At 36.7% G+C, this 12091-nt stretch overlaps 1 protein-coding gene across 4 annotated transcripts in view; it reads right to left on the reverse strand.

Moving 5' to 3' along the window:
* CNTRL (centriolin) overlaps positions 1–12091 on the reverse strand; it is an 85507-nt gene that overhangs the window by 36860 nt on the left and 36556 nt on the right. For all 4 annotated transcript variants that reach the window (XM_032633800.1, XM_032633804.1, XM_032633802.1 and 1 more), the window contains 4 exons: positions 10629–10782; positions 9201–9421; positions 5940–6116; positions 2646–2780 (listed from right to left, as the gene is read on the reverse strand). In XM_032633800.1, coding sequence (XP_032489691.1) covers positions 2646–2780; positions 5940–6116; positions 9201–9421; positions 10629–10782 — 687 coding nt within the window. The remainder of the gene's footprint in view (positions 1–2645; positions 2781–5939; positions 6117–9200; positions 9422–10628; positions 10783–12091) is intronic.

Here is a 12091-nt window from a genome sequence, read left to right on the forward strand (position 1 = left end):
AGCATGTGGGATCTTCCTGGACTGGGGCACGAACCTGCGTCCCCTGCATCGGCAGGCGGACTCTCAACCACTGCGCCACCAGGGAAGCCCGGGAGTTATTGTAATTTTAAGGTGTAATGATAGTATCCATGTTTATGCCTCTTTTTTTTTTTTCTGGCCATGCTGCGTGTCTTGTGGGATCACAGTTCCCTGACCAGAGATTGAAGCCGGGCCATAGCAGTGAAAGCTCGGAATCCTAATAACCACTAGGCCACCAGGGAACTACCCTATGCTTCTTTTTTAAAGCCTTATTTTTTAGAGATACATACAATAGTACAGTATTTACAGATAAAATCAGATGTTTTGGATTTACTTCAAAATAATTCAGTGTGTGAACAAGTGTGAGGGGTGAGGTGTGGAGGGTATTATAGATGAAATAAGAGTGGCCATGTGTTATAGATGAAGTAAGGTAGTCCATGTGTTGAAACTGTTGAAGATGAGTGATATATACATAAGGATTCATTTTAGTATTCTATTTTTGAATATGCTTGAGAATATACATAATTCAAACTTAGCAAAAACAAAAAACACCTTCCCATAATACTCAGCTTTATCTGCCAATCAACTGAAAAGTGGAACATCTAATACTGAAGTTCTCTAATAGCTTACAATTCTCTGTGGGAATATTTGTTATATGCTAGGATATTTTCACTAAGAAACTAATGAACGTAACTAGACCCCAGAATTAAATCCAGACAGTACCTCTTTCAAGTAAAAAGAAACTGCTAAAATTTCCCTAAATTGTACAGAAAAATAGTTCTATGTCCTAAACTATTAACTATATTCCCCTGAATACCTATATTCTACTTAAGTGATTTTCTTCAAACTTGGTATAACATTAGGTTTTTTGTTTTGTTTTTTTTTTAACACTGTTAACTAAATTGGAGAATTAGCATTGCAATGAACGTGCCTGTCCACCTATATTTGCACTACTTTCTAATCCTGGCCACAGGTGATCTGACCCAAGGACAGCCAATCCACTGACTAGCCAGAAAACAAGTTCTCTCCCTCTCCAAAATATGAACCAAGATCCAGTCCAGCAAGTCTGTATGAGAGCTAGACCTGTAAAGTTATGTCAGCTTGGGGCTGGGGTTGATGCTGGGCCAAATGCAATGCCCAGGGAGACAGAGGAGAAATGAGAGCCGCACAGGCCCTGGAAAGTTATCAGAGCAGCTCTGGTCACCAGCAAGCTGCCTGTCTCCTTCCTTGAGCTAGTGTTAGTAGGTTTTGGTTCACTGCAACTAAATGATTTCTGACAAAGATAAATGTAGAGTGAGTTTAACTTGTACTCCGCATCAGGAGGTCAGGAGGCCAAGTAACCAAAGGACCTAGTTCCAACTAAGAGAGTCTTACAGCATGGACCAGCATTCTGGAAAGCTGACCTCAATTTCTACCTTGGAGAGAGACCCCTGAAGTCCTGTTCTTTAATAGATGTGTACTGAAGTATTTATGGTTGAAATAAAGATGTATGAGATTTTCTTTAAAATATTCCAGCAAAAAAAAATGTGGATTAATTGAAATAAGAACAGCAGAATGTTGACAATTCTTTAAGCTGAGTAAACGAAAGGGCATAAGGCTATCTTCTCTCCGATTTTGTGATTATTTGAAAATTTCCAAGGTAAAAATAAAAAATAATAATCCAGTGAACACCCAATACACACACACAACACACACAAGAATGGAAAACATGTATATCTTTTATGATATTTACTTCAGAAGCTGAAATGATATCAGTAAAAATTAAATTCTAGGTAACTAGATTTTCTTAAACTTTGAGAAAAAAATATTCAAGGCATTGGAAGAAGAGAGAGAGAATTTGGGTGAGTTTAGTCTTATTTGTCAGAAATCCCCCTAGATGAATATTTGGAGCCTTCCCCCAAACCACAATAACTCTGCCCCTTGATTTCTGGTGAAGTATAACAGCTGCCACCTAGGTCAGCTAAGTGACCCCTGACCTCACAGATCTGGAAACCTGCGTGTTGATCCAGGTACTTGTTTGTTCAGACATGTGTCCTCTTTGAGAGTGTTTAATTATCTGGAAAATCCTGTCCACTTGCTTCTCGGGCAGTTTGTCGGGCAGATTATTGTGACAATAGCTATAAAAATAGTCTGCCAAAGAAAACTCTCAAAAATGTAAAATGACTGCATTTTTAATGACATTCCTTCTGAGAAGGAGACTGAAAACTTTACAATTAAGAAGTTCTACTGCAACTCATTCTAGTTAAATTCCTGGATAATTACAAAGATATTTCAGTGGAAGAAGAATGCATCAATCTGATAATTTTAGCTCAGTCTGGTAACAAAGCTGCTTCTAGCGGAAATGCAAGGTACTGCTGTCCTCCATGAGTTTACCTAGTGTTCTCTGTTTACTATCGACACTGCCTCTATCTCTTAGCACCATAATAACAACACAAAGGATATGCATATTAATAATCTTAAAATAATCGCAACAGAGACTATGGTACTATCCCACCCAGAAGTCCTTTTTTCTAATAACTCAAGTAGCTTACTACATGTAAGAGCAGGTTGTGAAGTGTCTGACATAAAGATGGCAACATCTTTGGGTGTCCCATATAAAAATGTATTGGGAGCCAATAAGTCTCTACCTGCAGCTGTTTAAGTTGGGTGCGGAGCTCACTATTTTCTTGTTCCTTTTCTTCTGAGAGCTGGGCTTTTCCGAGTGCATTCTTGAGGGCTTGCTTTTCTTTCTCAAGTTCTGTTTGAACAGCTGATTGTTCTAACTATTGCCATAGGAAGCGATGATACAAAAAAAGTAAAATAGCAATAATTTATGATCTAATAAGGCATAAATACATTTACATACACATGCAATCCCTTGGGAGCTTTGGTCTTATAACAACTCAGTTTTACATTTGTACCCCCAAGTTTAAAAGCCCAAGGTAAGTTTTTCACATGCCTCCTTAAACTATTAATACATAAGGAAGAGCAAGCATCAGAATCAGCTCAGCCCAGATACCCCAATTCAGAATCTCCAGGAGTGAGCCTAAATACCTACCTTTAAAAGCTCTGTAAGTGATTCAACAGTTACTGCTCTCTTTTCCCTTAGACCAATATTTCTCACACTGTGGTCCTCAAATACCTGCATCAAAATCACTTGCTGCACCTGTTAAAAATAGATGCCTGGACTCCCTCTCAGACTTGATGGGCAGAATTTCTAGGGCAAGTCCCAGGAATCTGCATTTAACAAGCATCACAAGTGATTTCATATAACTAAAGGGTACCAATCATAGATCTGTAAAGCAGAGAGAGAAGATCTGTTATGCTCCACAATCTCTATGTGTGGTTTGAAGACCAATCCTGGTAGTCCTGATGCAAGGAAGGGAATGTCCCTTTCAATACCATATGAATTTGTGAAAAGGCCAGGCTGCTGTAATATTTTTGTCAAGACTTATAAGAAAAAAAAATAAAGGACAATGGAAGTACAAAAGACAATGGATTTTAAGCCAGTAAGGGCTTGCTTAAAAACTTTTGAAAATTTATTTCAAAGAACATGCTATCCAGAAATTGTATTTACTATTATTTAAAAATATGTATTAAAAAAAATAATAAATAAATAAATAAATAAAAATATGTATTTACTGTTATTTTAATTGTTTCCTTCCCAACCTCTTGTTTTCCACACTCTGATCAGGTCAACTACAGTTTTATAAAACTTGGTACTCTTAAGAAATATAACACTGACAACTGGCAAATGGTCATTTGATATCATTTGCTATCTAATAAGTAAAGGAACATAAAGTAATTATAATTACTATAATAAGCCTATTTTTATATCCTTTTCTCATCATATGAATGCCATTTTACATGAATTCCTGGGATTCAAACTTATTTTTTTTAATTATTAATTAATTTTAAATTATAGTTGATTTACAATGTTTCAGTATACAGCAAAGTGATTCAGTTATACAAATATATATCTATTCTTTTTCAGATTCTTTTCCATTATAGGTTATTACCAATACAAGATATTGCATATAGTTCCCTGTGCTATATAGTAGGTCCTTGTTGTTTCCCTATTTTATATACAGTAGTGTGTATATGTTAATCCCAAATTCCCAATTTATCCCTCCTCCCCCCTTTCCCCTTTGGTAACCATAAGTTTGTTTTCTATGTCTGTGAGTCTATTTCTGTTTTGTAAATAAGTTCATTTTGTATCATTTTTTTAGATTCCACATATAAGTGATATCATATGATAGTTGTCTTTGTCTGATTTACTTCACTTAGTATGATAAACTCTGGGCCCATCTATGTTGCTGCAAATGGCATTATTTCATTTTTTTTTTTTTACAGCTGAGTAATATTCCATTGTGTATAAATACCACATCTTCTTTATCCATACATATGTCGATGGACATTTATGTTGCTCCCATGTCTTGGCTATTGTAAATAGTGCTGCTATGAACACTGGGGTCCATGTATCTTTTCGAATTAGTTTTCATCTTTTCCAGATATATGCCCAGGAGTGGGATTGCTGGATGATATGGTAACTCTATTTTTAGTTTTTTAAGGAACCTCCACTTCTCCATAGTGACTGCACCAATTTACATTCCCCCAACAGTGTAGGAGGGTTTCCTTTTCTCCACACCCTCTCCAGCATTTATTATTTGTAGATGATGGCCATTCTGACCAGTGTGAAGTGGTACCTCATTGTAGTTTTGATTTGTATTTCTCTAATAATTAGCAACGTTGAGCATCTTTTCATGTGCCTGTTTCAAACTATCTTATTTTATTTAACTTTCATCCAGTTAGAACCTATTGACCCTCCTCATGTGCCAGGCACTGAAACAGGCAACTACAATCTGGGCATTCACTGTGCTCTGAGTCTAGCAGGAGAGACAGACAATCTAAACAGATGATTTCATACACAAGCTAAAATGTTTTGACTGAGCACAGGTTAAAGGAAAATCAAAGTAGAGTCCCGAATCCAGATTTTCAGCAGGCATAACAGAAGGTGAGGGCGGGCTTCCTGGAGGAAGATGCAACCCATTTGGCTAATAGCTAAACAAAACTGTATTTTAATGTGATCAAGAATATATTATAACTGGCCTCTGTCTTCCTCTCTGCCCTTATCTCTCACTCTCATTCCCTACTCCTCTTCTCGCTCCTGGCATACTGGAGGCATACTTTCAGCACTTCAAATGCATTAAGCTCTCTCTCCTTGCCTCTCTGCCTAGAACACATCCCTTACCTCTACCCTTTCACCTCGGCTCCCTCTGCACAGCCAAATCCTAGTTCCCCTTGAAGTCTCGGCTGAAACACCATTTCCATAGGGCAGTCTTCCCTGACCACCACTCCCCTAACAGAACCCTATCATTTTCTTTGTCGGACACCCGTTTCACCTACCAGACTGTCAGCTTCACAAGGACATAACCATGTCTGTGCTATTCCCTACAGCATCCATGGCACCTGGCCCTTAATGGCCAATCGATAAGTATTTATTGGATGAATAAATATTTCACTAATTTGCAAGTATAATTAAACTAGTAGGTATTTCATCCAACCAGAACAGGAAGTAGCAAAGTAAAATTTAATATCAACTTAAAAGAGGTCTCTTAAAGCTGTTTTGAGAAAGAACAACTAGAATTTATTGATTACCAACTGCTAGGTGCTTTCAGGCCCATTGTCTCACTTACCCTCACCATAACCCGCTTTACAGATGATGAGGCATTTGTCAGAGGCTCAGAGCCATGAAGTGACTTGCCCATGTTCACACAGGGGTCATATTTAAGCTCAGAATGTCTGACTCCAAAAATGTGCTCTTCCCATCACTCCACATACATTATATTAAAAAGTGTTTAATCTTCGATTAAATTAAAGGAAAGCTGTTATGTTAAGGCCCAGCCTACTTGGTTTCTAGATGGCTTTGTGCTCTTACTTACCTGGCTGAGCCTTGTTAGTTTTTCCAACTCTTCTTTGAGCTGGTTGGCTTCGGCATCCTTTATTTTTAACTGAGCCTCTAGCTCAGCCTCGTAGGCACTGAGATCTCCTTGGGTCTGCTGCAGGGATGCATTCACCTCATGCTGCTCCTGAAGGGCGCTTTCTAGCTCTGCGAGCTCCTGCAAGGATTCAGTGTTTTAAGTATAGAACCCTCAGTGTGCTGCTTAAGCACCTGCAAGTCCTTATAAGTAACGTGAGCACTTAAAGCAAATGCTGGCCAGCCAGTGCTGGCCAGGCACAGAGTATTCAATGGCAAGATGATGAAGCTGCAGGCTGTGTGAATCCACGCTGGAAAACAAAAACACTGACTAAATGTAATAAGAAAAATCAGTAAGCTACAACATGTTTTCCAAAGTAACCAGTTGTGTGATACTTTAAATGAGTCTTATGTATTCATAAGAAGAAAAAAAGAGAGGAGGATAATATTTAAGGCCTATTTTCCTTCAGACACTGGAATAAATGTTTTCACATTCATTATTTAATTACATCCTCACAGTAACTGTGTAAGGCAAAGTATTATCCCCGTTTTATAGATGAGGAAATGGAGAATGAAGATCTAAGTAAACAGCACAGAGCTGTGCAGCTAAACAAAGGACAGAGTCAGAATATGAACTGAGATTTCTGACTCCAAAGCCCACACTCTTCCTGTTAAACCACAGTATGTTCACTTATCAGAAGAACAAAACGGGACTAGCACTCTCTAATATTAAGGATGAGAGAGAAGCTTAAACGAGTGTTAACAAGAATATAAGTACCTGTTGATTAGCATACCACAGTTGTGATTCATTTTAGCCTATTTTTTTTTATGATTAAACATTATAGCTTTCATCTGTTTATTTGGAATCTTGAAGAATTAAACTATTCTGATTAAAGAGGAGAATCCTGTGATAAGAACTTCTATAGAAGAGTTTCTCAGTAAGTGATCAAAAGACCACCTGGCATCTGAATTATATGGGTTGCTTGTCCAAAATGCAGACGCTATACATATAACCAACAGAGGATTAATATCCAGAATATATAAAAAGTTCCTACAAATCATTAAGAAACAGACAATCCAATAGAAAAAATAGGCAAAGAATATGAATAGGGATTTCACTGAAGAGAAAAACTGAATGGCAAATAAACAGATGAAAAGTACTTAACCTCTCCAGTAATCAAGTGAAAATGCAGTTAAAACAAGACACAATTTTGCACAGAGCATAGAGAAACAAGTTAAACAAACCATGAGGAAACAATCAGATAAATCCAGAACGTGGGACACTCTACAGAACTACCAGCTGGATTCTACACACACACACACACACACACACACACACACACACACACACACACACGTACACACGCACGCACGATGAAAGACATTCTTGGCACAATTGGGAAAATGTGAATATGGCTCAGATATTAGATAATATTAGGGAACTGCTGTTAATTTTCCTAGGTATAATAATGGTATTGCACTGATGTAGGAAAATGTCCTCATTTTTAAGAGATATGTACTGAAGGGATGATGTCATACCATCTGCAATTTTCAAATGACCCAACAAAAAAAAAGATATAGAAAAATATTTGTTGAATCTAAGAGAGCACACAGATGCTCAATGAATTATTCTTTCAACTTTCCTGTAAATGTAAAAATTTTCATAAAAAAAGACATCATTTCAAACTCAGCACATTGGCAAACACTAAGTCTGACAAAATGTTAAATTTCTTGAATTTGATCTTTATTCTGTGTTTATCTTAGAAAATGTCCTTGTTCTTAGGAAACATACTGAAATATTTAGAAGCTAAAGAGCATGATGTCTACCGCTAATTCTAAAATGATTAAGAAAAAAATTTATATAACAATGTATATAAAATCATGTAAAATTATATATGAGAGAGAAAGCAAATGTGGCAAAATAAATTGGTGACTCTGAATGGAAGGTATAGTGAGCTATTCTTGCAACTCTCCTGTAAGCTTGAAATTATTTCAAAATTAAGGCTTACAAAATAAAAGTTAGATAACATTAAGGTGATGTCAAGGATGTGGTGTAATGGTAGCCCTTCACACTGCTGGGGGGAACAGAAATTCACAAAATCACTATGGACAGTAATTTGACAATATCTAGTGAAGCTGAGAAGGCACGTACACTCTGACTCACAGTTCCACGGTGAACACAGTCCCCATGCTCAGGATGTGTGTAAGAATGTCACTCTCAATATTGTAATAGCAAAAGGATGGAAACCACCTCAATATCCCCCAAGAGGAGAATGAATAAGCAATAAATTTGTGGTAGGCACATACAATGGGATGCTATATACATCAATAAAAATAGAGCTGCATGTATCAACTTGCATAATTCTCAAAAACATAAACATGAAGGAAGAAAGGAAGTAGCCAAAGACTACATTATGTACTTTTTATATAAATCCTAAAATTATGCAAAACTATAATACGTATTGTTTATAGATGGATACACATATAATAAAAGAAGAGAGATAGAGGGAAATAATAACCATATTCAGGATTTTGCTACCTCTGGGAGGGGTACACAGAGGGTTTCAAATATATCTGTATGTTTTAGTTTTTAAGCTGTGAGTACATAGTGTTAAATATTTTTGATATTCTTATATGTCTGATAAATTTCATAACATTAAAACAAATTAATTCAAATTTCCAAAGCCAGCCCTACCGAGGATGAGGTTTGGGAATCTGGGTTCTCCTGCAATGTAAAGTTTACCAAACAACTAAAACAGAGCAAGTGAAATCTCCAAATGAATGTCAACAAATCAAGCATGGAAGGGTATAATTTACAATGCTGTGTCTGTTTTGTTATCTGTAAAATAATACTACAATTATGAAGTAACAGCAACAAGAATAAGAAAAATTATGTTATGCTTAATTTTGCTACACAAATAACAAAATATGAACATCTAATACAGTATTTGTAATAGCTATAATTTCTTATTCTTTAGAGTTATTTGATCACAATACTTTTCAGGGATAGCAATTCAGCTAAAATAATCTTCCTTTTCTTAGTAAGGGAAAAATAATGCTTCCAAGTGTATCACAACTAAAGGGAAAAAAAACCCCAAAACACTAAATAGCTCCTAACACTTTTGCCACTTATAATTGCACTGTGGCTAACTTCCTTAACTAACTTACCTTGGACATCATCCACTTCTGAAGGTAAGGAAAACAGACAAGAAGAAACAAATCATACCTTCCTCATATTTTCTGCATCTAAGGCAACTATTTCCAGTTGGTCCCTTTCCTGCTTGACCTCAGTCAATCTCTGCAGCAATGTCTCTCTCTCATCCTGTAGCCTTCTGCACTCATTCTGGGCCTGAGTAGCCTGGCCTTTGACAGTCCCCAGGTATTCTTGTAACCCACTGATGACACCTTCTAAGTCCTTCTTCAGGGCTTCATTTGCTGCTATCTGGCCTAAGCAAGACGAAGAAAGGGAAGGCGGTAATATATATAAGAAAATGCTTTCAAGATACATAATTACTGCATTTAGCCTCCTTAGCTATCGTTACTAGCTAAGAATGAAATTCTAAGCTTCCAATTATTTCCTACTATCTTAGTTTTCATTTTCAAGATATAGTAATAGCTTTCCCCCCTATTACCCATGGTACAGGAGTATTAAGCAGGTACACAATAAAAATAGTATATTCATTGGCATTGCTTATGAAATGCTTAATACATGCTATAAAAAGTTTAAAGTAGTGATTTCCAAATAAAATAACGAAAAGTGTGCAACAAAACAGTTCTTGCTGCTAGACACACAAAACAAAACCAAGTCAAATCCCAGACTAGCAGCATTAACCTGTAACCTGAAGACTTATAAAAACAAACAAACCATATATTGGGTACTTACTATGTCCAGGCACTTCATGAACACTATTTCATTTAATCTTCCCCCAAACTAATGATCATGACAGAAATAATTTGTCCCAGGTAACACAGCTGATAATGGCAAAACAAGGACTGGGGTCTTTTTACCACAAGCCAAGGCTCTCATCACTTACAGTCTATTATCTTCCTCTTCCACTATTATGGCAATGTCACATTTTTTTAAAATGATTTTTTTAAATGGGCGGAAGATCTATTTTTATTATTTATTTAAAAAATTTTCTTTTTTGGCCACACTGTGCAGCTTGTGGGATCTTAGTTCCCCAACTAGGGATTGAACCTGGGCCCATGGCAGTAAAAGCAAAAGAGTCCTAACCACTGGACCACCTGGGAATTCCCAGCAATGTCACAATTGAAATTTGCACTGCAAAAATAGATCCTAAAATTCTTTCTGCAGTCTCTTTATAACCAGACACCGAATGCCTGATATCAACAGACTCTTTGCTCCTGAAAAGATTTTAGGCCTTAGAAGAAGACAATCACATGCCAGAGTTTATCATGGTAATGGATGGATTTCTTGCCATAGTGACCTGACTCACCAGGACATCAACCCAAGAAAACTAAAATAAAAATTTTTAATTTTATTAAACATTTTTGAGTACTCTGCAAATATTTCCCTATCAAATACTAGTACTAACAGCTGAAGCACATTCAGCTAATATCTGGATTAATGCCTGTTATTTGTCTTTTATTAACACTGAATCTGATTTACCTTAAATCATACTTAAATTCTCACCTTCAGTAAGCTGTTGTTCAAGGTCCTTAATCTCTTCAGTTTCTTTAGCAATTCTAGAAAGTATCTCATCCAAACGACTTTCAAGTTGTTTGTACTGCTTGTTCATAATGTCAAGCTGTTGTTCTTTACCCCTTTTCTGAGCCTTCATATGGCACTGAATTGAAAAAAAAAATTAAATCCCTAATTCTTTAAACTCTTATAAAAATAATAATCCTTAATAACATTTCTAGGGAAGAGTGGAAAAGAAAATATAACAATTTGCATCTGTTTTGTGTCAGACACTGTTGTTTTCACATGAAGTTTTCATTTAAACCTCATGATAACTTGATGTGGAAATCATCTCCATTTTACAGATGAGCAAACTGAGGCTCAGGAAGGTTAAGTGATTTTTCCCAGGTAACAGCTAGTAGGTAATGTAGCCAATTTCAGTGTTCTTTGCACTGCACTAAAATGTATCTTTCCAAAAGGTTTCCAAAAAGTTAATTGATTATACATACATATATCCATAGGAAAAGGCTATATTCTAAAATGTTAACAAAGGTTATATCTGGGTGGAAAGATTACAGGAGATTTTTAATAAGTTTTTTTTAGCTAAAGAATTTATAATAGACAAGTAATAGCTTTTTATTAAAAAACATTAAGTATAATTTTTAAAAAGGTTTTTTTGGGGAAATACAGACATGAAATAAATACTTCCTTAGAATTCAAGTTTATTTTCTTTTTTTTTTAAACTTCTTTATTATTGGAGTATAATTGCTTTACAATGGTGTGTTAGTTTCTGCTTTATAACAAAGTGAATCAGCTATACATATACATATATTCCCATATCTCCTCCCTCTTGCATCTCCCTCCCACCCTCCCTATCCCACCCCTCTAGGTGGTCACAAAGCACCGAGCTGATCTCCCTGTGCTATGCGGCTGCTTCCCACTAGCTATTTTACATTTGGTAGTGTATATGTGTCCATGCCACTCTCTCACTTTGTCCCAGCTTACCCTTCCCCCTCCCCGTGTCCTCAAAGAGTTTATTTTCAATTCCTTATACAAAGAAACATTTTGCTTTTAAGTTCCATAAACTGGGAGTTGAGAGGGACCTCGAAGACCATTTAGCCCAGTGATTCTCAAGATGGAGGGCCCTATGGAGGCACACCCCTGCAACCACTACATACACCTGCAACCACTACATATGCCCCTGGTGGAAAAGAGCTTCCACACACCCACACACACTCTGACAGTCATCGCTTTAGGGAGCTACTGTTAACTGAAAGGATTGGATTGTATTTCTCAGGTGTGCTGGGGGAAAAAACTGAAAACTGATGACCTGGTCTAATTCTTCCTTTAACATGTGAGAAAACTGAATCTCAGATCCATCAAATGACTTGCCCAGGTCTCCTTAAGCAACTGTTCATATGGAGACAAAATAATTCCCCAGAGAACCTGTGCCCTCCCACTCACATCACACCCTC

The sequence above is a fragment of the Phocoena sinus genome, chromosome 6 (assembly GCF_008692025.1).
Source record: "Phocoena sinus isolate mPhoSin1 chromosome 6, mPhoSin1.pri, whole genome shotgun sequence".
Taxonomy (NCBI): Eukaryota; Metazoa; Chordata; class Mammalia; order Artiodactyla; family Phocoenidae; genus Phocoena; species Phocoena sinus.